Source organism: Rana temporaria, chromosome 2 (assembly GCF_905171775.1).
Source record: "Rana temporaria chromosome 2, aRanTem1.1, whole genome shotgun sequence".
Classification (NCBI taxonomy): domain Eukaryota; kingdom Metazoa; phylum Chordata; class Amphibia; order Anura; family Ranidae; genus Rana; species Rana temporaria.
In genome coordinates, this window is record NC_053490.1 from 185,964,435 (window position 1) to 185,992,273 (window position 27,839).

Here is a 27,839-nt window from a genome sequence, read left to right on the forward strand (position 1 = left end):
ATCAGTCATACATCGCTCCTACATCCATCCGACTTGAATGAACAGGATACTACTTTGATCCAACTTTGTGATAGTCTGACTTGTCGTTTGACCAATCAAATCAGTCCCAGTGTGAGATAAGATTCTTTTACTGCTGCTGTAATCACCATGTCGGATGTCACAAGTCGGATGGTTCGGACAAGGATCCAACTTTAATGATATTCAATGGGCTGAAGTAGGATCAAAGTCGGACCAAAGTAGTACAGGGAGCATTTTCAAAGTCGGACCGACTTGTGTCGGACCAGTTAAGATGTCTCTCATAGGGAAACGTTGATTTTCATACGTCATGCGACATTGGCACCTAATTTCGGAGCGTTTGTCGTACTAGTGTGAACCTGTCCTCAGACCGAGAACCGGTTGATCACATAACTGTTGAGCAGAGAGTGATAACTGTCTGTCACCACAGGTGTGCAGAAATTAGTGCACTCCTGTGACCCACATGAGAAGTATGGCCAAAAAAAAGCTTTGACCATACTTCTCCTTTAGGAAAGCCCTGGCAGAGTGCATAGAAGCTTGTACACAGACCTGTGATCAGTTTTTGAAATTACTGCTGAAATAAAGGATTGCCCAAAAAAAGTATTAAGCACAATTAAGGTTTCCCCTTTTCACCAAATATTTACTATTACCTTGGTGTTTTAGTAGCACTGAACTGTCCTAAGCTAACTGTTTAGATTCTTGCTCAGTTGGGTTGGTACCTTCTTTGTCCTTGCCCAACAAAGGTCATCATTGAATGTACCAAATTAAAACACTTCTTCACTCTTAAATGAATGTCATCCATCCTCCAAACTAAAAAAGGGTTAAAGCCAGGGTCCCTGTCTACTGTAATGTAAATATGGGTTTACAAGAATTCTAAAATAGCAGATCAACAAGTAGAAATTGGTTATTTTTTTTGGAGCAGAGGAGTTTGAGCCCTTTCACACGGACATGTCCGTTTATGGGCTTTGCAGGGGCAGGCAGATGACAGGTCTGTCCCTGCACACTGTGCAGGGACGGACCTGTCAGAGCGCCGCTCTCCTCTATGGGGGATCGGATGAAGATGGACCGTAGAGTCCGTTTTTCATCCGATCCGCCAGACAGATGGAAAATAGGGTTTCCATCCGTCAGACTTTAGCGGATCGGGTCGGGTATCAGCAGACATGTCACCACTGACATCCGTCACTCCATAGACCTGTATGGAGCGTCCATTCAGGTCCGCCTAAAAAACGGACAGGCGGACCTGAACGGTCCACCCGTGTGAAAGCGGTCTTTGTTTTTTTCCTTATTGTCCCAGTGCATTTTAACCCAGAAGGAACATTTTTTCAATTTAAACTGGTAAGATCGCTTTAGAAGAAAGGGGTGTCAGGGATGGTTAAAATGTTGTATAAGATTAAAGAGGCTGCAAGTACAGCATTTGTGTAAAAAAGGCCGCGTACACACGATCGGTCCATCCGATGAGAACGGTCTGACAGCACTATAAAGGTGAAGTTCAAATCCAATGGTGCCACCCTTGGGGCTGCTTTAGTTGATTTTGTGTTAGTAAAAGACGTTTTGCGCTTTTCTGTCTGTTACAGCGTGATGAATGTGCTATCTCCATAACGAACGCTAGTTTTACCAGAACGAACGCTCCCGTCCCCTAATTTAGTCTGAGCATGCGTGGATTTTTAACCGATGGTCGTGCCTACTAACGATCGTTTTTTTTCCTATCGGTTAGGAATCCATCTGTTAAGTTTAAAACAAGATTGCTTCTCAGACTGTTCTCATCGGTTTAACCGATCGTGTGTACGCGGCCTAAGGGCAAATTTGTTTTCCCCTAAATGATGAACGTATGGAGTGTAACTTTGTATTAATGATTACTAGCAAAAATGTGCATGTTCGAGAATGAGAAAGGTCAGGGATATAGCAAACCATGCTAAAGAAATGTCATTGTGGCATTATGTGCAGCAACGGAGTGTGGAAAATAGGCACGACTAAAAGTATGTGCAGGAGAGTAGTACAGTGGGTATGACAGCAGGCAGTATGTGCAGGTAATGAGTGTGGAGAGGACATGACAGCAAGCATGATATGTGCAGGAGAGGAGCGTGGAGGGTGTGACAGCAGGCATTATTTACAGGATTATGAGTACGGAGGGCATGACAGCAGGCAGTTTGTGCAGAAGAGGGTGTGACAGCAGGCAGTATGTGCAGGAGAGGCTCGTGGAGGGTGTGTGAGAATAGGCAGTATGTTCAGGAGAGGAGTGTGGAGAGGGCATGACAGCAGGCAGTATGTTCAGGAGAGGAGTGTGGAGAGGGCATGACAGCAGGCAGTTTGTGCAGGAGATAAGTACAGACGATCTAACAGTGCAGATGTGTAAGAAGAGTATATAGTGTGTGACAGCAGATGGCATATAGATTATCTGACCAGAGGCAGTACCATATGTGCAGGAAACAACGGTATGCAACAACTGGGGCAAAAAACTTTGCCTGATAAAGTTTAGATGTATTTGTCTTTATGTGCATTTTCATGCGTTTACACATATTAAAGTGCTTTTGCATGCATTTGGACACATTCAGCGTAAATAATCTGACCACAGATGCACCGAATTTTTCTCAAATACTGCTAAACTGAACACGCCTAAATGTAGATAAATGCATGTCTATTTTACCATCAAGGCTACATTCATATGGATGATTAGCGCACTCTTATTCTTGTGGCTGAAATTACATGTGCGTGCAAAGAGCACAGCTTTTTGGACACACCTGTTATTCCAGCCACAGGCATTCACAGATTCTTGCCACGGGAATTTGCAGGGTACCGTAAATGCATGTATGAATGTAGTCTAAGGCCTAATGCCCATGGGCAGGAAAAAATATTTTGGAGACATTTTCCAATTGGAAAAAAAAAATGTTATACCTCCGAATGAAGGACTATTTCAGCCAGTATTTTAAAGGAGCATATAAAAACCCCCAAACCTGCATTCAGAAAGGAGCCAACTGGTATAGGTAATGCACATATGCAGGGCTGCCGATAAGGGGGTACCACTGGTCCTCCCATACAGGGACAGATGACCTGTACATCTCCCTATCTCCAAAAAGGGTCATTTGGGGGATATTTGTACTATCCTGGTGTTTTTTTGGCCTCAAAAAACAAAAATTAGATAGCCGTTCGATAAACATTATCTCACAAAAGTGAGTGCACCCCTCCATATTTTTGTAAATATCTTATTATATTTTTTCATGTGACAACACTGAAGAAATTACACTTTGCTACAATGTAAAGTAGTGAGTATAAAGCTTGTATAACAGTGTAAATGTGCTGTTTCCTCAACATAACTCAACACACGGCTATTAATGTCTTAACCGCTGGCAACAAAAGTGAAAATGTCCAAATTGGGCCCAATTAGCCATTCCCCCTCCCCGGTGTCATGTGCCTCATTAGTGTTACAAGGTATTAGGTGTGACTGGGGAGCAGGTGTCTTAAATTTGGTGTGATCACTCTCACTTTCTCATACTGGTCACTGGAAGTTCAACATGGCACCTCATGGCAAAGAACTCTCTGAGGATCTGAAAAAAAGATTTGTTGCTCTACGTCAGTGGTTCTCAACCTTTCTAGTGCCGTGACCCCTTGATAACATTTCCCAAGTTGTGGGGACCCCTAACAGTAAAATTATTTTCGTAGCGTGGGTTGTCCGCACCCAAGGCAAGGCAATGGGATGAGTGGCAGTGCTGGCGGGGAGTTGGGATGAGTGGCAGTGCTGGCAGGGAGTTGGGCTGAGTGGCAGTGCTGGCAGGGAGTTCTGATCAGCCGACTTGGGTGCTCTTGATCAAGGTCATCTGCTGATCTGAGAACTGTAGTGGGGACTTTTAATGCCAACTATAATCACAGGTTGTGTTACTTTGTCTCCGACTTTGTGGTATCTCGTAGCAGTGACACCTATGCCAAAATCAGGAGATGGGGTCTCCAGCTCCTCCCATTTCATATTCCTCACCAGTCAGCTGACATCTAGTTTCTGTTCCCCAGCCAATGCCGTGAACTGAATGGGCGGCTGTGAAGATGCTGAGTAGGCGGCCGTGGGCCCCAGGAACAGCCCTGCCTGGCAGCCACAGGTTCCAGGGACAGCCCTGCTGGGTGACCGCAAAAAGGCTGGGACAGCGGTGCAGGCTTCAGGAACAGCCCAGGATTCGATGACCCCTGGAAAATCCCCATTCGACCCCCAGGTTGAGAACTACTGCTCTATGTGAAGATGGCCTAGGCTATAAGAAGATTGCCAAGACCTTGCAACTGAGCTGCAGCACAGTGGCCAAGACCATCTAGCGGTTTAACAGGACAGGTTCCACTCAGAACAGGCCTCGCCATGGTCGACCAAAGAAGTTGAGTGCACATGCTCAGCGTCCTATCCAGAGGTTGTTTCTGGAAAATAGACGTATGAGGCCTAAAAGAAAAAAAATCTTTATAAGCATTTCTTTGCTTTTATCGCACGTTTGTCAATGCCAGTGTCATAAGGCGTGGGGTTTAAAGTGCAACTGTGCCCACACTATGGGCAATATAACATTTATATATTCCTAAAAGAGATTTTAAACCAGCCATCCCTGACCTCTCTAGGTGCTTTTAATTGAAGTTATTCTGTTCTATTTGTAAAGTCCCTTTATACAGTATCTCCTGCGATCCATTCTATGTGGACTGTATGGCAGCTTGCTTTACTGGCAGGATCCACAGGCAACTTGTCAAGAAGGGTCGGAATGAAATCCAATGTAGTTTATTAAGGTTTGGAAGGTTATTTTCTTAACCTTTTTTGGTAAAGATGAAAGAGCATCACAGAACAATATAGCTTCTAATTTTGTGGTGGGGGCTCAGTTTTCACCATGTGGGCAAAAAGTATAGTAAAGAGAGCATAGTGATGCAGGGGGTAGCAACCAAGGGCTGGTCTAGCTACTACATAACAGCAGGAATAAACAGTGGAAGGTTGCTGTGCAGGAGAGTTGTGTTGGAGAGCTGGAAGTATGGCGAAAGATATACCATTGGTACCCCCTATACCATGACCCCCTTTGAAAGCTTATGTAGATCACACCCCATTCCCCGGGACTCATATCTCTCATTTATACAGCGATTATCAACTCTAGGAGACCGCCCTTGAGACCTTATCACCTTCAGTGGGAGGCTGAACTTGGGCGGCAACTCGATCCGGAAGATTGGCAGGCTATGACCATGGCATTGTCTAAATGCTCTACCAATGTTCTTTTTCAGGAGAACGCTTATAAAGTGTTCTATAGGTGGTACTATACCCCGGCCAGACTGGCGGGTTTCATACCTTCTTATTCCCCTTTGTGTTTCCGTGGATGCTCTCAGGAGGGCACCATGGCACATATCTGGTGGACCTGTCCCAGGGTATGCAGATTGTGGGTTAGAGTTTATGCGTTGCTCTGCAACCTCTTTGATACCAACCTAAAGAAGGACCCTTTTGAGGCCCTTTTATGGAAACCGATCACGGAGCTTCTCCGCCCTGAACGCCTGCTGGCGGCGCATGTTTTTACTGCAACTAAATTGATCATTGCAAGGGCCTGGAAGACTCCGGTTCTCAGTTTCGAAGCAGTTAAAAACTGCATTAATGATATTCTGGTTAACGAGAAACTCACTTCTGTGTTAGCAGATACCCACGATAAATTTCTCAGGGTATGGCAACCCTGGGTGGCTAACAACCACCCTTCACGATTTAACCCAACACTACTTTCTCTTTGATGGGTCTCTGTTCCCCCCGCCATGTGGACCCCCTTCGCTCTTTCTTTCTTTCTTTCTTTCTTTCTTTCTTTCTTTCTTTCTTTCTTTCTTTCTTTCTTTCTTTCTTTCTTTCTTTCTTTCTTTCTTTCTTTTTTCTTTCTTTTTTCTATTTTCTTTTCTCTATTTCTTTTCCTCTTTCTCTTCATTGCTACTTGCTCATGCTACTTATCTAGTTGGCTCTTTCTTTTCATCCTCTTTCTTTGTTCTTTGTGGCTTGGGCCCTCGGGCTTGGTCCTGTCGGCCCTGGACACAGGATGCATTATTTATTTTATATTTTGAAAAACTGATATCCTCTGCTATGTGCCTGCTTGAATTTTTTTTTTTTTTTTGGTTTGTTATTTTATTATATTTTGGTAATGTTGTGTATCGTATAGCAACTTTGCTTTTAAGTTCTACATTTACCCCGGCGTGTTAGCCGGTATGTTACCTAAGCCAGCATTAGGTTAATTTAGCAGGCTACTGGAGTTGAGGACATTTTATTGCCGGTCTTCTGGATTCGCTTTTGGATCCTTAGAAGCCGGATTGATCTCAGGTCTACGGACTATCTGTTCTGATGTTTGATAGCTTATGCTGTGTCCACCACTGTCTTTTTCTCTTTTGTATTCTTTTTGTTTGTTGATGTACCTTTTTCAATAAAACTCTTTATACAAGAAAGATATACCATTGGTGTGCAATGAAAGTGTAAATTACAGGCAGCGATCGAGGAGGTGGCATACATCATTTTTTGTATTTTTTTTTGGGGGGGGGGACTTTTTTGAAGATACAGAGATGAATAAAAGCTGGTGCTTGGTGGGTACCCAGATTTTTCACTCTTTACCTTCCTAGCCCTCTCTACAGTATAAGTGCTGCAGATGCTTTATTCTTGTTGACATCTCTGCTTAGAGTGCATTGTTTGTGCTGCTTCAAGCAGACTCCTGCACACAGCAAGGACTCGGCAGCCATGCATTTTGGGGCTGAAAACATGATGGCATTTTACCTTGGGACAAGTGTGTGACGTCACTCGCAAAGAAATCCTAGCTCTGTTGGAGGCTTTTTTCGCTCAGCACCTGGAGGGGATGAAGCATCTTGCAATTCTGAATGCACGTGGTTCTGTTCATGGTGTGTGGTGAGCCTGCTGGGGGGGCAATCCATTTGCTACTGTCAGAAGGGCAGGATTTCTCTAAAACTAGTTAGGGTCTCCTCTTTTGGGCATGACTAAAACCTCTAGGTGGCTAGTTGGAACCCTTGGGATCTGATCCCTTTAAAAGCTATGTTCTGCCTGTGGGGCTGCTATGGTGTCTTCCCTCTCAGGCTCCATCTGTGTTAAATGTACACCCACTATGGGTGGACAGGCATCCATGTCTCTGAGCTGTAAGAAGCCTTTCCTTTAGACACCCTCGCTAATGTCCTGAAGGGTTATTTTCTTGTATTGAATTGTCGCTTACACATCTTGCAGAAGGACAAGGTGGGTTCTTCGCCAGAGACTCACCAGAGTGAATGATAGGCTCTTCACCACTCATTCATTGAATGTGATGCATTGTGCAAGAGTAGTAATATGAATGTCGGAGAGGGCAGAAGGAGGAATTGCAGGGAAGCTTTTTACCAGAAGCAGCCACTTGCAGGTAATGGGATATACATCATTACACCTTGTTTGGTGCTTTATCCTAAAAACAAAAAGCATTTTAACATTCAAGTTATTTAATGTTTCACTTTGTAAAAGTGAAAGTTTTCATGTACCTTTCCCCACCACAGCTTTCAATGTTTGAAATGACGTGAGTCAATGAGTATTAAAGGACGAGAACCTCAGTAAAATTTTTGTATTGCAGCTTAGTCTTAAACTAGCCATACATTGTCCAATTTTCTTCCTCAATTTCCTTTAGATTTACCTTAAAGCGGAGGTTCTGCTGGGAAACGTTTTTTTTTTTTTAAGACTACTCTGCTGCTGTTCAAATACACAGTTCTTTACTTACTATTGCCGATCTTGCAGCCGCCACGATCGCGCTTTGGCAGTAAAGGATATTTTATAAAAACTTGTGATGGACATTGCCATCTTCATTGAGGGCACCTTGAAGCCCTCCTGTATTTCTTCCGGGATGCGGTGAATGCTGATCTCCCAGCATTCACCGCGTAATCCCGCGCATGCGCAGTGTTGACGGCGAGTCGCGCCGTCAACACTGCACAGTTGCCATCACAATGGCCGGCGGCGTCCTGAAAAGGACACGCCCCGCTGTGATGTAACACTAGTCCTCCTTTACCAGCACAGTACCTGCCCTCATCACATGACGCGCTTTGCGGGTCATGTGACCCGCTTCCTGCGTCACGTGACAGCACACCTAGCGCAAGACTACACGCGCAGAGAGATCAGTTGATGTGCTATGATTGGCCCACACGTCACTGCAACAGAAGAAAGCAAACAGCGCCCACAATGCACAGCGCCGTCGGGGAAAGTAGAGAAACGCCCACTCCCCGATGGGATGGAAACCCGGAAGCACATCAAAGTACAGGTAAGGGACCATTGAAAAAAAATGTTGACAACGCTATGATGCTTACATTGGATGGTGGTTAAGGATGCTGGAAAGTTGATTTGGAGGGTGAACCTCCGCTTTAAACTATGACGTGCAAGGGCCTGCCTGATTGAATACAAATTGAAAGTGTTTAGGTTTGATCTTGTATTTTAAGGTTTTGGTAAATATAAAGGAAACTTGTATAAGAAAAATGTATAGTCAGCCTAAGATTACCCTACCTCTTGTGTGCCCTTGAAGACAAGAAGAGAGAGGAAATCTCTCCATCTGTAGTACAACCTGAAAATGTACATTACAGCTCCTGAACTTGAGTTTAAGAGCTTAAGCCAAAGCTCCTAAACTCAACTTCATAAAAGCCTATGTGTCCATGTACACATGCTTTTAGCAGAGTTTAGGAGCTGCTGTGGTTAGATGAGGTTTAAACTCCAACATCCCTCTCCTGAACGTGGAAGAATCACGCTCGGGATTGGAATGTTTTGACCGAAGGCCACACAAAAAATGCGGCAAAAATCACAGCAAAATCGTGTTTTGAGTTTTCCTGCAGCCGCAGTAAATGAGGACCAAGTGTACATGAAGCCTAAGAAGAATGGGGAACTGATCCGTTAAGTACTTCCTGCTGTGTGCCCAGTTAGTGATATGCTAGCTTTTACTTCTGTCCTTTACTCACATAGGAAGTAGAGGAAAGTCAATTAAAATACACAACATACAGTTGTGCTCAAAAGTTTGTATACCCTGGCAGAAATCGTGAAATGTTGGCATTTATATTGAAAATATGACTGATTATGCCAAAAACTGTCTTTATTCAAGGATAGTGGTCACATGAAGCAATTTATTATCGCATATTTTTTGGGCTCCTTTTAAAATCATGATAACAGATATCACCCAAATGGCTCTGATCAAAAGTTCATACCCTGGAATGTTTGGCCTTGATACAGACACAGAATCTGGTACACAGGTTAAAATGGCAATTAAAGGTTAATTTCCCACAGTTAGTGTCTGTGTATAAATAGTCCATGAGTTTGTTAGCTCTCACATGGATGCACTAAGCAGACTAGATACTAAGCCATGGGGAGTAGAAAAGAACAGTCAAAAGACCTGCGTAACAAGGTAATGAAACTTTACAAAGATGGAAAAGGATATAAAAAGATATCCAAAGCCTTTAATATGCCAGTCAGTACTGTTCAATTACTTAAAGGGGTTGTAAAGGTTCATTTTTTATTTTCTAAATAGGTTCCTTTAAGCTAGTGCATTGTTGGTTCACTTACCTTTTCCTTCGATTTCCCTCAGTAAGCTGCTCAGTAAGCTGTTCTGGCTGACTAATCACCGCTCGGATGATGGTGGCAAGTTTACTGAGGAGAAACAGTAAGTGAGAAATTCAGACAAATCTAAGGAAAAGGTAAGTGAACCAACAATGCACTAGCTTAAAGGAACCTATATATATATATATATATATATATATATATATATATATATATATATATATATATATATATATATATATATATAATATAATATAATATAATATAATATAAATATATATATATATATATATATATATAATATATATAATATATATATAATATATATATAATATATATTAAAAAAAAAAAACATTTAAAAAGAAGTGGAAAATTTGGGGATCTCTTGATACCAAGCCAAGGTCAGGTAGATCAAGAAAGATTTCAGCCACAACTGCCACAGGAATTTTTCGGGATACAAAGAAAAACCCACAGGTAACCTCAGGAGAAATATAGACTGCTCTGGAAAAAGATGGTGTGGTTGTTTTTAAGGAGCACAATACGATGATACTTGAACAAAAAAGAGCTGAATGGTCAAGTTGCTAGAAAGAAGCCTTTACTGCACAGATTCCACAAAAAAGCCTGGTTACAATATGCCCAACAACACCTTGACATGCCTCATTGTGCTTTTTTTGTGGCATTGGTGCAGTAAAGGCTTCCTTCTGGCAGCTCAACCATGTAGCTCTTTTTTGTTTAAGTATCGTTGAATTGTGCTCCTTAAAAACAACCACACTGTCTATTTGGAGAGCAGCCTATATTTCTCCTGAGGTTAACTGTGGATTTTTCTTTGTATCCTGGGTAATTCTTTCGCCAGTTGTGACTGCAATCTTTCTTGGTCTACCTGACCTTGGCTTGGTATCAAAAGAGCCCTGAATTTTCCATTTCAAGTGATTAAACAGTGCTGACTGGCATATTCAAGGTGTTTTTTTATATAATTTTCCATCTTTATAAAGTTACATTACCTTGTTATGCAGTTCTTTTGACTGTTCTTTTCTACCTCCTCATGGCTCAGTGTCTAGCATGGCCTGGCTAATGCCCTTATTTAATATGTTCTTAAAGTAAATCCATCTCTCCTCTGTGTTCTTTGTGCCTAAGATTTTATCCCAATTTATATCTTCTAGCAAGGTTCGTAGTTTAGGGAAGTTGGCTCTTTTGAAATTCAGTGTCTTTGTATTTCCCTTATGTTTTCTATTTGTGTGATTTATACTGAAGCAAATTGACCTGTGATTGCGGTTTCCTAAATGATTGCTGTTTCCTAAATTGCCCCGTATTTCCACATCCGTGATCAGGTCTGTATTGTTGGTAATCAGTAGATCTAGTGACTCTTTATTTCTAGGTGGTGCGTCTACCATCTAACCCATGGAATTGTCCTGCAAGACATTTTGGAACTGGCGCGAGCCTTAGCCGAATGCATGGTTCCCCCCGCCCAGTCTGTCTGGATAATTAAAATTCCCCATTATGATAATACATCCCATCCTTGTGATAGGAGATCTGCCTCCCCCTTCTCCCTCAGGTTAGGAGGCCTATAGCATACTCCCAGTATTATTTTTCCATTAGCTTTATCCTTTTGTAGCTCTACCCATAAGGATTCCACCTTCTCCCTAGCTCCCTTAGGCCCCGTACACACGAGAGGATTATCCGCTGGAAACGGTCCTCCGGACCATTCCCGCGGATAAATCCTCTGACGGATTTTGATCTGATGGTTGTACTAACTATCTCTAGTTCACTGATCTTGTCCCCCAGGCACCTGGCATTGATGAACATACCACATAGTTTAGACCGGTAGCATACTATCCTCTTATTGGGTGTTCCGAGATTGCAACTAGGACTTGGGTTTTATTTGCTTTAGTCAACCTACCACTAATTCCCCCAATACTACCCTCTGGACTATGTTCCACACTGAGTATCTCTACCTCTGAACCCTCACCTAGTTTAAAAACCCCTTTAATTTTTTGGCCATCTTTACTCCCAGCAACTCTGCACCCTCCTCATTTAGGTGCAGTCCGTCCTTTCTATAGTATTGGTGACCGACTGAGAAGTCGGCCCAGCCCTCCAGGAACCCAAACCCCTCCTTACTACACCAACTCCTCAGCCACTTATTTACTTCCCTTATCTCCCTCTGCCTTTCTGGTGTGCCTCGATGTACCGGTAGTATTCCTGAGAATACTACCTTGGAGGTCCTTTTCCTCAATTTAACACCCAAGTTCCTAAAATCGTTCTTTAGGACACTCCACGCCTCTGACTTTTTCATTGGTGCCAATTTGCACCATGACAGCCGGGTCTTCCAGTGCTGCACTGACGTTTATGAATTCTGAGTCATGGGGAAATTAAAAGAATTGTCCAAGGATCTGCAGGAAAAGGTAGTTGAACTGTATAAAAAAGGAAAGGGATATACAAAGATATCCAATGAATTGAGAATGCCAATCGGCAGTGTTCAAACTCTAATCAAGAAGTGGAAAATTAGGCATTCTGTTGAAACCAAACCATGGTCAGGTAGACCAACTAAAATTTCAGCCGCAACTGCCAGCAAAATTGTTCGGGATGCACAGAAAAACCCACAAATAACGTCAGGTGAAATAACAGGACTCTGAAAACGTGGTGTGGCTGTTTCAAGATGCACAATAAGGTGGCACTTGAAGAAAGATGGACTGCATGGTTAAGTCGCCAGAAGAAAGCCATTACTATGCAAATGCCAGAAAGTATCCGGCTTACAATACGCCAAACAGCACAGAGACAAGCCTCAAACCTTCTGGCACAAAGTAATTTGGAGTGAGTCAAAATTGAGTTTTTTTGTCCACAACCATAAACGCTACATTTGAAGAGGAGTCAACAAGGCCTATGATGAAAGGTACACCATTCCTACTGTGAAACACAAAGTTGGATCGCTGATGTTTTGGAGATGTGTGAGCTACAAATGCACAGGAAATTTGGTCAAAATTGATGACAAGATGAATGCAATATGTTATCCAAAAAATACTGGAGGAACATTCACATTCATCAGCCAGGAAGCTGCGCATGGGAAATACTTGCAAATTCCAACAAGAAAATTATCCAAAACTCAAGGCCAAGGCGACCTGTCATTGGCTACAGCAGAATAAAGTGAAGGTTCTGGAGTGGACATCTCAGTCTCCAGGCCTCAATATCATTGAGCCACTCTGGAGAGATCTCAAACGTGCAGTTCATGCAAGACAGCCCAAGAATTTCCATGAGCTGAAGGCTTTTTGCCAAGAGGAATGGGCAGCTTTACCATCCAGGCAGAGCCTCATCCACAAATACCACAAAAGACTTCAAGCTGTCATTGATATTAAACGGGGCAATACATGCTATCAAGAACTGGGGATTGTGAGTGACTGTTGCTCAATAGGAAGTCATTCATTCACCTACATACTTTTTTCCAAGAACTGGGGTATGTAAAATGTTATTGGGGTAATTTGGGTAGTTTCTGTTGTCATTATGATTTAAAAAGAGTAAACAGAGTTGATTGATAATACATGGCTTCAGCCAAACACTAACCATGAGTGAAAGAAAAGTGTTTTGTGTGATCATTCATATTCTCTGAAAAATGGACAAGAAATCATAAATTCTGCCTGGGTATGTAAACGTATGAGCACAACTGTATGATGTCCTCCTGGTCACGCCACTCATGTGTGTCTCGGAAGCACGCAGTGCGGCGATCGGTTGTGAGCCATGTCCCTCAGACACAGTGCATCACTGATCATGGAAAAGAGCCAATGATGGTGGCTCCTTGTCATGTGATCAGCTGTGTCCAATGACTGCTGATTCCATGTAAACAAATTCCAGTTATTGGTATTTCCTTTCCTCACCGTTTCACTGTGTGAGGAAAGGAAAGCCAATAATGGTCTTTCCTGTAACAGCAGACATTTGCACTAATAATCAGAGCACTGATCATCAGTGCCCTGATAATCGGTGCAGCCCCATCAATTCCAATTGGTATCCATCAGTGCACCTTTATTAATGCCCATCAGTGTTGCCTAGGCTAGCTACAGGAAATATGTTGATTTTTGGCAAAGGGGATGTTATGGAGTCCTGACAGCTGGCTCAAACTTTTACAAATACATATTCCACTATTTTGTATTTTTCTTTTTGTTTGTTAACTTAATAAAAAAAAAATGCATAACTTCATCATTGGTCCCATAGAATTGCTTGACATTGTATACTTGCCAGCGGAAATAGAAATGATGGTATCTAGAAGAATTAAACTTTGAACTACTGTGAAACTTTAGCAGATTGTAGTATTAGATAATTTTTAAACCTCAAGTTTTCTTGAGAAATGTCATTGCAAGTCCTTATCACTAGGGAGTCAACTGTTCAATATGTTCAGCCTCCCAGCCTAGTATTTATTTATGTTAGTACCATTAAAATTCATATCTAATAATGTTATACTGGTGGTATATCTGGTGACTATTGTTTGTCTCATTACAAGCTCCTTTATTGAGTTGTGCTTGTAAGTAGGTTGACAAGTTTTACCTCTCCATTGATGTATTGTCTGGTCTTGGTTGCAGCCAGCTTAGACTTTCTCTCTTTTTTTTTTAAAGATATTTTTATTGCAGTTTTACGACATACAGACATAAAACAAAAGGCACAAACAAAAACTACAACACCGATAACCGAATGCTCCTAATTCAGCATATCATGAAAATCTGGGCAGTGCGCAATAATAAACTAGATATTACATCTACCAGTGGATATAAACATCAGCAGAGGAGTAAACAATATGGTTTTTAAACATCCTGGGCATAACAGAAGTTCCTGTTTAATACAACACTCACAAGGTGAACCCCTGTCATGGTAGTACAGGGGAGAGGGTCAGTGGGCTAGCCAGCCATCAGCCCCATATTTTGTGGAACGCTTCAGTCCTCTTATGGATGTCAAAGTTAGGTTTATATAGAGACAGGGAATCATTAAAGTTTCGGCCACATATTCTGCATTGGGGTCTCTGACCCTTTCTACATCAGCAGGAGGGACTTCCTTGCATAGAAATAGAGGATGCAAAGTAGTCTCTTAGCCTGAAGCTGGACAGCGAGGTCACTAAATATGCCCAGCAGACAGTTTTTAGGGTGCACTATATTTGGCAAACCCAGTGCAGAAGATATGAAGGAGCCTATGTCAACCCAGAAGTCGTGTACAGTGGAACAAAAGCAGTGGAGAAAATCTGCAGTTTGTCTGCAACCGTGCAACTCTAGGGGACTGTAGTAAAGGTAGAAGTTAGGGAATGCCAGTGCTGCCATATGTGAGGGGAGGCGCAGAGTTTCTAGTGCAACTCTAGGGGACTGCCCATTCCAAAGGAACGCTATACAGATGGAGTCAATGCTTTTAAAAATGGATTTGGGAATTTCGCAAGGTGAATTGGCCATAACATACAGTAGTTTAGGCAAGTAAATTTTTTTAAGGACATTGGCTCTCCCCATGAGATCCAGGGGCAGATCTTTCCACTGTTTGGTCTGTGTCTGTAGTTATAGTAGTAGGGGGCGTCGATTATTGGCAATATACAAGGTTGGTGGTACCTGAACTATAACCCCTAGATATCTAAAAAAGGTAGCAACTTGCAGTTTAGAGTTCAAATGAATCAGTGGGAGTACAGTTTGGTCTAGTGGAAATAGGATAGATTTATCCCAGTTCACCTGGTATCCGGAATAGTCACCAAACATGTTCACTTCAGACAAGAGATTATCACGACATGTATGAGGGTCCCCTAGATAAACTAGATGATCGTTGGCATAGAGAGATACACGCTCTTCTATGTAATTTTATAGGAAGACCCTTAATATTCAGAGAGCTATGGAGCCTTGCAGCAAGGGGCTCCATAGCCAAAGCAAACAGGAGGGGCGATAAGGGGCACCCCTGCCTGGTGCCTCTAGTAATCAGAAAGGGCTCAGTGACCTGAGAGTTAATTCTCAGTTGGGCAAGCGGTGATGTGTAGAGTAGCCGTATCCACGCTATGAGTCGAGGGCCAAACCCATACAGTTGCAATACCCAAAATAGATAAGGCCACTCTACACTATCTAGTGACACAATCACATGGGTAAAGTTACAGTCATGGGGATAGGTCAAATTGTGGTACAATCTACAAATATTCATTCTGGTTGAACGGCCTGGTATAAATCCCCATTCAGACGATTACCAGGATCTTGGCCAGAATTTTAACATCCACATTAATGAGAGAGATGGGTCTATAAGTCACATTTGAGCAGATCTTTCCGTGGTTAGAGTATCAACATAATTAAAGCCTTTCTCATAGATGGAAGTAACACTCAATCTTTCAGGGCCTCATTATATGTATTGAGTAAGATGGGACTCAAGATGTGTCAAAATTGTGTAATACCATTTAGCTGGAAAGCCATCCAAGTCATGCGTCTTATGAGTCGGGAGCTGCAAAATTGCCAGGGAGAGCTCCTCAACAGAGAAAGGTTTGTCCAATTTAGTCCGGTCTTGGTCAGAAAGTCAGGGAAGCACCGTCTGGGTCAAGTAGTCGTCCAGTTAGGCATCAGAGTAGTGGGCCCTAGTAGTGTATAAATCATGATAGAAGGTGAGGAAGGCATCTCTTATCCCCTGAGGGACATCGCTAACCCTAGCCTGAGAAGTTAGAATCCCAGGAATAGCGATGGGAGTACGGTCTGGCCTAGTTAGATATGCAAGTAGGCGACCTGCCTTATTGCCGTGCTCAAATGACTTCTTAGTGACATAGAGCATACGTTTTTTTTTATTAAGGTCCAAGAGGCGGAGCTCATATTCTCTATGACTATGTAGCTATGAGGTCTGGGTAGCCGGATCAGGATTCACAGCACATGCTGTTTCTGCAGATACCATGTTATTTTATGGACATAAAGGTGCCTCGTAGCACAGCCAAGGTAGGAAGCCACCTGCACAATAGGGAGTACTTCAACAGTAGAGAATGAGATATCTAGACGTGACATAGTGTGGAAGGAGTCAGAGTGGCAAGAAAAATGTCGTTCCGGGTGCTTCCACAGCTCGGTAAGACCCTACAACTGGGTCCAGTCAATAAATGAGGGGTAGGGTCTACCCCCAACCGGTCCATGGCATGATCAAGAACAGCATTAAAGTCCCCAATATAGAGCAGGGGGCCAAGGATTCTAGACGGCAGCATCAGGGATAAATTGGAAAGTAGGTCTGAGGAAAATGGGGGAGGAACATATATGTTCACTATTGTAAATACTACAGAGATAATTTGGTTAGTAAATATTAGGGTTGTCCCGATACCACTTTTTTAGGACCGAGTACAAGTACCGATACTTTTTTTCATGTAGTCGCCGATACCGAATACCGATACTTTTTTTAAATGTCATGTGACAGTTTTCAAACCACAATACAGACTAAGGATATTTTCTTTAGAATTATGAAGAACTCTAACTCAAGACATTATAAAAGAATAAAAATGAGTAAAAATGAATAAAAATGTTTTATTTGCTTGTCACGCAGTAGTAAAAAACTCAAAGAATTTTCATAGAACATGTTGATAAATACAAAAAAAGTATTCTATTTAGGTATCGGGAGCATTTGCGCGAGTACGAGTACTCCCGCAAATACTCGGTATCGGTCCCGATACCGATACTAGTATCGGTATCTGGACAACCCTAGTAAATATAATGAATCTTCCCTCTGTGTCCGTCTTAATCCACATGATTTTGCTAGTAGGATAGAAACCCCACTGGAGTAGTTGGTATGTGTAGCGTACTACTGTGTAACCAGCCAAAGTCTCTGAGTCATTTTTGACACCTAAATGACAATGGATGCACAAATAGGGTCAGTAGTCAGCGGATCCCACCATCTGCTGCGCCTACTACGCAGACTCGCCCCCTTTATCCCGAAAGAGGACATTGCAGTCATGGTGGGAACAATCATCAATTCCAGACTTGACTACGCAAATGCCCTCTATCTAGGACTCCCCAAATACCAAATCACTTGTCTGCAAGTCGTTCAAAATACGGCCGCGCGACTAGTGACCGGTAAAAAACCATGGGAATCAATCTCACCTTCACTGAGATCCCTTCATTGGTTGCCAGTAAAAGACAGAATCGCTTTCAAGGCACTCTGCCTAATCCATAAGTGTATTCAAGGAAACGCCCCCCAATATCTATGCGAAAAAATAAAAGCCCATAACCCCAATCGCATTCTGCGATCCACCAATCAAAACCTACTCCAGATACCCAAAGCCAGATACAAGTCCAAAGGAGATTGAAGATTTGCAGTCCAGGGACCTCAGCTGTGGAATGCACTACCAACCTCCATCCGACTGGATTCGGACCACTTGGCCTTCAGGAGAAAGATTAAAACCCATCTCTTCTGAGGTCAAGGGGTTCCTTACCCATGCAATGGATACAGTGCCCAGAGGCGATTCAGTTCGCATGTGTAGCGCTTTACAAGTTTCTCACTCACTCACTCACTCAAGGGCGTTTAAGGGGCCACAGTTTAGCATTGGTTAGGTGAGTCTCTTGATGGCAGACAATATGTGGCTTATATTTTTTAAGGAAGAAGAATTCGAAGAGATCCATTTTAGCACATTAGCCATATTCAGTCATATACAGCATAACAACATGGGGAGATTCAATACAACATATAAAACATTACACGAGAGAGATACTGGAATTGCACTACAGTACATTGCTACAGCAACAGAAATTAATCTGCAATAGTAGCATAAAAAAGAGCAGCAGGAAAAAACATAGAAGTTCAGCCAGTCCCAACAACTATAACATAAAAGGGGCCAAAAAAGAAAGGGTAGGGTTCCCCCCTACCATACTCCACCATCCCAAACATAGTGAGCTTTGGTTCCCTAAACAAGAAAACAAAAACCTGTGGCCTCACCACCTACTGGATTGGGGGTAGTGGGTCCAGAGAGGCTGCAAGGTTGAAGGTTCCATCTGGCAGGATAGAACGGTAACCTGTAGAAGGCACAAACAGTGATAGTCATATAAGGCAAGGCAGGGGTTATCCACCAATTTTTTTTTTTTTTTTTAGGTCAGTTGTTCTAGCCCACAATGGCCTCTGACAGTTCTGTCACAAGGGTAACATATAGCAGGAAAGAAGAGAATGGGTGCAATCCTCATGCCATCTGTAGCAATGGAGTGTAGGAGGCAAAGGGAAGGATAGGGTGACCCACAGGTGCTCAAGCTTGCTTCAGGAGAGATGAGTAGTGAGGCAGAGGAAGAAAAACTACTGAGTACAGCATCAGTTGAGACGTTGTATAGGTCGTTTCCCAAAATGAGCCTCTATCCAGAATATAGCATCCTTTGGACAAGTGCTGAAGTGATGATGCGTGAGGGGAAGAGCATCGAATGTGGCAGGCCCTCGGCACGAAGGGGGTCTTTCACCGCAACAAAGGATATGCGCTGGCATTGAACTTCAGCCAAGAAATCCGGATATATTGAGATATCATTACCATTATACTTGAGTGGGCCTTTTTCTCTAGCAAGGCGCAGGATGGTGATTTTGTCTTGAAAATTGAGGATTTTTGCAATCCGGGATCTTGGTGGGGGCCCCCAAGGGAGGAGGACGTGGGGGGTGCAATGTGCACCCTCAATCATGAAGGCATGACAATGCCTCCATCCCAAAAACATCTCACAGCCAGGAAGGAAAGAACCTTTCAGGGCAGGCCCCCTCTGAACGCTTGGGGAACCCCACAAAGCGGAGATTGTTCCTGCGGGACCAGTTCTCTAAATCCTTCGTTTTGGCTCTGAGGGACACCAGCTCATCAGTAGTTGTACGCATAGAGGCAGCTAAGGGGTGTACTGTGTTTTCCAGGGAGCCAATATGTCCCCCCCCCCCACTCCTGTTCGCTCCCTTAAGTTTTGCACAGATTGTTTCAATAGGGAAAAATCCAGTATGAATGCTTTCCATCTGAACTGTAAGGGAGCCCTTGCAGTCCTTTTATAGCTAGCATAATTTCAGCCAGAGTAGGCTTCTCTGAGGAAGGGTCTCCTGAACGTGTAGGGGAGTCTAATGAAGTTAGGGGGTCAGCCTAAGTGTGGAACACGGCAGGCAGAGAATCACTCTGCCTGCTGTGCTGAGATGGGAGAGGGCTGCAGCATGGCTTCAGGCTTCGCTGAGGGATCAGCACCATCTTGTCTGCAATACTTTGCCAGTTCCGCCACTGACTGGGGCACCGGTGGCCTGTATTTATTCACCATCGTGCCTGCCTCGGTATCCCACAGTCTTTAAGAAGGATTTGCTGCCTTTTGGGAAAGGATCAGACACAGGATGCCTGCAGGATGTCTGTGTAGAGCTGGAGCTACAGATCTAAGCAGCTCATGCACTCAGTCACACCCCTAGACTTTCTCTCTTAATGCAGTCCTTTCAGAATTGGCTGATATGCCATGGTCACTTTGGCAGAAGCTGAACAATATACAATGGATTGTACAGTAAAGCAGAGCCTAATCTAGTTGAACTAGCTTATGTATGGTGTCGCAGGTTCATTGTTCATTGTTCATATGTATGTTCTGTTTCTAGCTATGTTTGCTGTTTGATCTACCTTGCATTGTGATAAAAGATCTGTTTAAAACGAGAACAAAATGTGATTAAAAACAATGAAACGTATGTTACAATATGTTGCATAAATATATGAAGCAAAACAAACATCCGATTTAATAATCTTTAAAATGAAAAAAACAAAAGCTAATATATTTAGTACTCTCAAGCCGTACATTAATTAGGAGTATTTGGCCCTAAGGCAAAACTGTTAGGGTTGGTTTACACCAGAACACTGTGTGGGAAAGGCATGTTACATGCATGTTTCTTGCACTACCTTTGCTATCTTCTGCGGGTGCCAATACATTTTTAATGGTACCCCAAATGCAGATCACAAACGCAATGCGTTTGCAGGCACCAGATCGAATGGAACTGCAGTACCATTCGATTGCTGCAGTGTGTTTTTCAAAAGGAGTGCATGCACTACTTTTTGTGTGTTCTAGTGCGATATACAGCCCTTTCAGATTAATGGGCTGCTAAATCGCACTGAAGGGGAATGCAAAGAAATGTGGACCCCATTCTGGTGTGAACCGGCCCTTAAGGGGCCACTTTGGGGTTTATTTACTAAAGCTGGAGAGTGCAAAAATCAGGCTCACTTCTGCATAGCAACCAATCGGCTTCCAGGTTTTATTGCCAAAACTTAAGCTGAGGTTAGATGTTGATGGGTTTCTATGCATAAGTGAGTCTTATTTTGTACTCGCCGACTAGTTAATAAACCCGTTTGTCTCTCTAATCTATGTCTTGAAGGCACTTCCTATAGTTATAGAGAATACTATTTGTTTTCATGGCAGTTGCAAATAGACTCTGGGCCTCCTGTTCTTCCGGGCCCCATAGAAGTCGCATGGTCAGCTATGGCTGTAGTTGGTTACATTCTTGCACTCAAAATATTAATAAAAAAAGTATGATTAATACTAAAATAGCATATATTCAATGTGTTATACAACATGTTGTGTTCAACAGGTGTTATTTTTTACGACAAGTTGGAAGATTTGTTTGGTCCCATATACATTGCCAAGCTTGTCTATGCTGTAGATGCTTAGATAGGTGTTTTTTCTTCCTGTTTTATAGAAATTCAAATGTAGAGTAATATTTATGTTCTTTTCTTTTCCACAGTTTATCTCCGTTGTTTGCACTTTTTGTTCCATTTTATTGTTCCATGCCACGGGTATCCTTGGCCCACATATTTGGATGGTTTCCAATCACGAACAAAACATTAGTGTACATCGTGGGATTACAGGTACATTTATGTTCATTTTTCTAGCTATACAGAACATCTTTTATGGTTGTGTTTTAGAGATAGCTTTGTGAATATTTGTAAACGGATAAAGAAAAGCACCCAGTGTATGAAAAATTCTCAAAAATGCATTCTTTTTAAATGCAGTGTTGTCTTTGTGGGTCATAAAGGGGTCCTGACTTGGTGTACTGTGGAGCACCTTAGTCTTATTTAAGGTACGTTGATCTAAGTTGTTTGAATGAGCAACTTATGGCTAAACAATCTGACAATCTTAGTGAACTGCTCATAGGTAGTGGAAAGAGAAAATCAAGACTGGGTCGGGGGAAAGCAAAAGACGAGACGGATGGGAGGGGGTGTTTGACCCCTCACTACAGATTCTTGAAGAGAAGCTATATAAAGTTGGGATTCACTTAAACTATATGTGTCAAACACAAGGCCAGTGGGCTGAATCTGGTCCTCCAGACCATTTTTTATGTGGCCCTAACACCTCTCCTGTAGCTGCAGCACTCCCCTGGTCTACACCCCCACCTTGTCTCCACCCCACCTTGTCTCCGCTGTCACCAGCAGAGAGGAGGACAAAACTCCTCTGCCAGATCCTGCACTTCGCCATGCAGCCACGGAGAGGCTTGTCTCTCTGAAACCATGTTCTGTCTGACATCAGCTGTGTGCAACCCTCCTTTTCAGATGTGCGTCTGCTAAAGGAGAGTGGGTGTGCGCTGTCCCGGTCTGCACCTACTCTTCACAGCTTAAGTCTTAAATTATTACTAAAACCAGCAATAATCAAATGCAGAGACCATTATTTAATACGATAAAGAGTAGATACATTTATTTAGTCTTACAGATACAACCTGCCCTTTAAGGGGAACCATAATGTTTATGCAGCCCGGAATGAAATCGAGTTTGACACCCCTGACTTAAACCTCAAAAGAGAAGTATGGGATTAATTTATATTTTGGAATTGCTTACCTAGGTAGAGTGTCTTGAAAAAGTATTGATACCCCTTCAAATTTTCCACATTTTCATGGTGCAACCAGAAACGTAAATGTATTTTATTGGGATTTTATGTGATAGACCAACACAAAGTGGCACATAGTTGTGAAGTAAAAGGAAAATGATAAATGGTTTTCAAATGTTTTTACAAATATCTGAAAAGTGTGGTGTGCATTTGTATTCAGCTCCCTTTATTCTGATACCCCTAACTAAAATCTAATGGAGCCAATTGCCTTCAGAAGTCACCTAATTAGTTATTAGACAGAGTCCAGCTGTGTGTAATTTAATCTCAGTATATTTGTTAGAGTATCTTGGTGAAAAAACAGCATCACAAAGGCCAAGGAACACACCAGTCAGGTCAGGGATAAAGTTGTGGAGAAGTTTAAAGCAGGGTTAGGTTTTGAAAAATTATGCCAAGCTTTGAACATCTCATGGAGCACTTTTCAATCCATCATCCAAAAATGTGAAGAGCATTACACAACTGCAAACTTACTAGACATGGTCATCCACCTAAACTGACAGGCTGGGCAAAAAGAGCATTAATCAGAGAAGCAGCCAAGAGGCCCATGAAAACTCTAGGGGAGCTGCAGAGATTCACAGCTTAGGTGGGAGAATCTGTCCACAGGACAACGATTAGTCGTGTACTCCACAAATTTGGCCTTTATGAAAAAGTGGCAAGAAGAAGGCCATTGTTGAAAGAAAACCATAAGACATCCAGTTGGCAGCTTGTGAGAAGCCATGTGGGGGACACAGCAAACATGTGGAAGAAAGTGCTTTGCTCACATGAGTCCAAAATTGAAGCTGGTCAGAGTTGATGGGAAGATGGATGGAGCCAAATACAGGGCAATCTTAGAAGAAAATGTGTTAGAGTTTGCAAAAGACTTGAGACTAGGGCGGAGGTTCACCTTCCAGCAGGACAACGACCCTAAACATACAGCCAGAGCTACAATGGAATGGTTTAGATCAAAGCATATTCCTGTGTTAAAATGGCCCAGTCAAAGTCCAGACCTAAATCCAATTGAGAATCTGCGACAAGATTGAAAATTGCTGTTCTGATGCTCTCCATCTAATCTGACAGAGCTTGAACTGTTTTGCAAAGAAGAATGGGCAAGAATTTCACTCTCTAGGTGTGCAAAGCTGGTAGAAACATTCCCCCAAAAATTTGCAGTGAAAGGTGTTTCTACAAAGTATTGACATTAAAAATAAATGAAAAGCATTTATCATTTTCCTTCCACTTCACAATTATGTGCCACTTTGTGTTGGTCTATCACATAAAATCCCCATAAAATACATTTACGTTTTTGACTGTAACATGACAATGTGGAAAATGTCAAGGGGTATAAATACTTTTTCCAAGGCACTGTAGATGCAGCATGGGTCTGATGCTGCATCTGTCCTCATACGGCTCCAACACTGAGAACCAAGCGATCAAACACCGCTGATTGCTCGGTTCACACAGATTTCGTAGCAGAGAGCTGGTGACTGTCAGTCGCTGGCTCTATGCCCTGCCCCCTTACTTGAGCTCTGGGCTGTGGAGAGGGCAGGAGCGGCTGGCTAAGGCTCTGAGGCTCCTTGAGAGGCTGACCTGGCTGCCGGACCAGGCTCCTGGGTTGATCCCAACCATATGGTCACGATCTTTCCCGTGCCTGGGCTAGTGATGTCAGCCCACTGTCTGCTGAAAACAGATTACAGTGATCATCAGTTTTAGGCTCCATTCACACCTAGGCATTTTTACGCCCAACGCTATTGCAGCCTGAAATACGCTGGAGGGGTTATTTAACATTGTCAGTTATGGAGAAGGTTCACATCTCCACGCCGAAACGCCGTACGCCTGAAGCTCAAAACAAGTCCCTTTTTTTCAGGCGGCTTCGGCGTTCGGCATAGCCGACAATGTTTAATCACCCCTCCGGCGTATTTTAGGTTAAAAAATGACTTGTTTTGTCGCGGCAAATCGCGGGACAAAACGCCACAATTTGTCGCGGCAAATCGCGGTACAATACGCCACGTTCAGGTGTGAATGCAGCCTAAGTCCAGCCAAACTAGCTGTGGCTGTACTTCTCCTTTTAACCTATTATGACATTTACAGTGGGTGACCGCGATATTGTGTCAATCTCGCTCCCTTTCTCGGCGAGATTGACCACCTACGAGCCCCATCGCGGGGGCCAGCGCCGAGCTGGCCGCCATGGAGACAAAGCCGTCATAGAAGTGATGGGAGATCCAACTTGGATTCCCGCCAATTCTAGGTGCGGCATTTGGTATGCATTCCTGAGAGGGAGAATCCACGCCAATTTTTAAATAAAAAACCGACATGGGTTCCCCCCCAGGAGCATACCAGGCCCTTAGGTCTGGTATGGGTTGTAAGGAGACCCCCCCTACGCCAAAAAAACGACGTAGGGGGGTCCTCCTACAATCCATTCCAGACCCGTATCCAAAGCACGCTACCCGGCCGGCCAGGAAGGGAGTGCGGACGAGCGAGCGCCCCCCCTCCTGAGCCTTACCAGGCTGCATGCCCTCAACATGGGGGGGTCGGGTGCTCTGGGGCAGGGGGCGCACTGCGGGGCCCCCCCCACCCCAGAGCACCCTGTCCCCATGTTGATAAGGACAGGGCCTCTTCCCGACAACCCTGGCCGTTGGTTGTCGGGGTCTGTGGGTGGGGGGCTTATCGGAATCTGGGAGCCCCCTCAAATAAGGGGGCCCCCAGATACCGGCCCCCCACCCTAAGTGAATGGATATGGGGTACATCGTACCCCTACCCATTCACCTGGAGGCAAAGTGTTAAAGTTAATAAAAACATGACACGGGGTTTTTAAAATAATTTATTTGTCTGCTCCGGAGGCCTCCCCTGTCTTCTTTAGCTCTTTCACCAGGGGGGCTTCTTCTTTTGCTCTCCGGGGGGTCTTCTGCTCTCGCTCGCTGGAATGTGCTTTGTCTATTCCAGCGAGTGCGAGATGTCGGCACCATGTCGCCGAGAATCAGCGTGATGCTGTCGTGCTAGAAACACATTCTTGGCAACATGTACTGTAGATTGCAAAAGCAATGTGTATCATAAACAAATATTTTGTCAAAAAATTATTTTCATTTTGTTTAAATTTGTTGCATCTCACTGCTGCTGATCTCCTGCAGCCTCTTTCTAGCCTACATTGATTTCCAGTGATGGCTACATACCATTTTTTAGGGTGGGTTTCAGTGGAACATACCTGTAATGTGTGCTGATCTAGCCACTTGTATTACCGCGCTGCACGCCCGGCTTGTTATCCTCATCACGTCATATGACGTCCGTTCAGGATGACGAAACCACTTTCCTGACATCATATTGCTATAGGGTGGGCGGAAACTGGTTAAACCTACTTTGTTGAAGCACCTTTTGATTTTATTACAGCTCTCAGTCTTTTTGGCTATGAGTCAGCATGACACATCTTGACTTGGTAATATTTTCTCACTCTTCTTTACAAAAATACTCCAAATCTGTCGGATTGTGAGGGCATCTCTTGTGCACAGCCCTCTTCAGATCACCCCACAGATTTTCAATTGGTGACAGGTCTGGGCTCTGGCTGGGCCATTTCAAAACTTTAACCATCTTCTGGTGAAGCCATTCCTTTACGTCGTTGTCATGCTGAAAGCTTTCTAGCAGAAGCCTGAATGTTTTGTGCCAATATTGACTAGTATTTGGAACTGTTCATAATTCCTTCTGCCTTGTTAAGGCCCCTGTTTTAGCTGAAGAAAAATGGCCCCAAAGCATGATGCTGCCACCACCATACTTCACGGTGGGTATGGTTCTTTGGGTGGTGTGAGGTGTTGTTTTTGCACCAAACATATATTTTCATCAGACCATAACACATTTTCCCACATGCTTTTGGGAGACTTCAGATGTGTTTTTGCAAAATTTAACCAGGCTTGGATGTTTCTCTTGGTAAGAAAAGGCTTTTGTCTTGCCACTCTACCTCATAGCTCAGACGTGAAAAATACGGGAGATTGTTGTCACATGTACCACACAGCCAGTACTTGCCAGATATTCCTGAAGCTCCTTTAATGTTGCTGTGGGCCTCTTGGCAGCCTACTTGACCAGTTTTCTTCTTGTCTTTTCATCCATTTTGGAGGGACGTCCAGTTCTTGGTAATGTCACTGTATGGCCATATTGTCTCCACTTGTTGATGACCATCTTCACTGTGTTCCAAAGTATATACAATGCCTTGGAAATTCTTTTGTACCCTTCTCCTGACTGATACTTTTTAACAGTGAGATCCCTCTGATGCTTTGGAAGCTCTCGGCGGACCATGGCATTTCCCGTAGGCTGCGATTTAAGAAAATGTCAGCAAAGACCTACTAGAACAGCTGAACTTTATTTGGGGTTCATCAGAGGCACTTTAAATGATGGAAGGTGTGTACTGGCTCATATTTAACATGAGCTTGAATGTGATTGCTACCGCTACATCCCTAGTTCTAAGAGGGTCAGACAGATATCTCACCGCTCCAGGTGAGCCCCGTGAGCAATCAAGGGTTGTTGAACCACCAAGGTGCTGGCAATGCTAATGATAGCAAATAAATGGACGAGAACTGGACAGCCGCACTCCAAAATCACTTAAAAAAGTTGTCTTTTTATTTTTCAACTGCACAAACAGTCACTGCAAACCAACAAGATACAGTATGTCCGACGCGTTTCGCACTTAGTCAGTGCTTAGTCTTAGACTGTTTGTGCAGTTGAAAAATAAAAAGACCACTTTTTTAAGGGATTTTGGAGTGCGGCTGTCCAGTTCTCGTCCATTTATTTGCAGTTCTAAGAGGGTGCGCCCACTTATGCAACCACATTATTTTAGTTTTTTAGTTTGGTCTTCAATTGAGTTGTACAGTTTTTATAGGTCACACATTGGCCTGGATTCAAAGAGATTTGCCCCTTTTTTACGGAGGCACAGGGCAGCGGTTTTGCCCTGCGCCCCCGCAAATTATCTGCGCTGCGCGCGATTCACGGAGCAGTAGCTCCGTAAATTGCGTGTGCGCTCTTTAAAATTGCCCTGAGTAAGGGCGCCTAATGTAAATTTAAATTAGGCGCGCTCCCGCGCCGAGCGTAGAGTGCATGCTCCGTCGGGAAACTTTCCCGACATGCATTGCGGCAAATGACGTCGCAAGGACGTCATTTGCTTCCAAGTGAACGTGAATGGCGTCCAGCGCCATTCACGAATCACTTATGCAAACGACGTGAAATTCAAATTTGGCGACGCGGGAACGACGGGTATCCTTTAGCATTGGCTGCCCCTACTATTAGAAACTATGGTTACGCAGGCGCAATTGCTCTCTAAATCCAGGCCAGTGTTTTTATCTTTTAAAATTGAATGAGATAATAACCGAGATAATAATTGTTGGATTTATGAAACCACATATATAGAATCTGTGCTGCTAAAAGAAAGAAGAAGATTGTTGATTGTAAGTGCAAAAAACAATTGCGTTGTTCTTTTGTTGAGGGGTTTGGGATTTTTAAGGCAGCATTGCTGTGTAAACACTTTCTGTTTGAAGAAGGCATTGATACAGAATATTTTTTTACATTTTAGG

The 27,839-nt window shown here is 43.3% G+C and overlaps 1 protein-coding gene across 2 annotated transcripts in view; it reads left to right on the plus strand.

Moving 5' to 3' along the window:
* UBAC2 (UBA domain containing 2) overlaps positions 1–27,839 on the plus strand; it is a 194,962-nt gene that overhangs the window by 104,801 nt on the left and 62,322 nt on the right. For both annotated transcript variants that reach the window (XM_040336155.1, XM_040336156.1), the window contains exon 6: positions 21,185–21,308. In XM_040336155.1, coding sequence (XP_040192089.1) covers positions 21,185–21,308 — 124 coding nt within the window. The remainder of the gene's footprint in view (positions 1–21,184; positions 21,309–27,839) is intronic.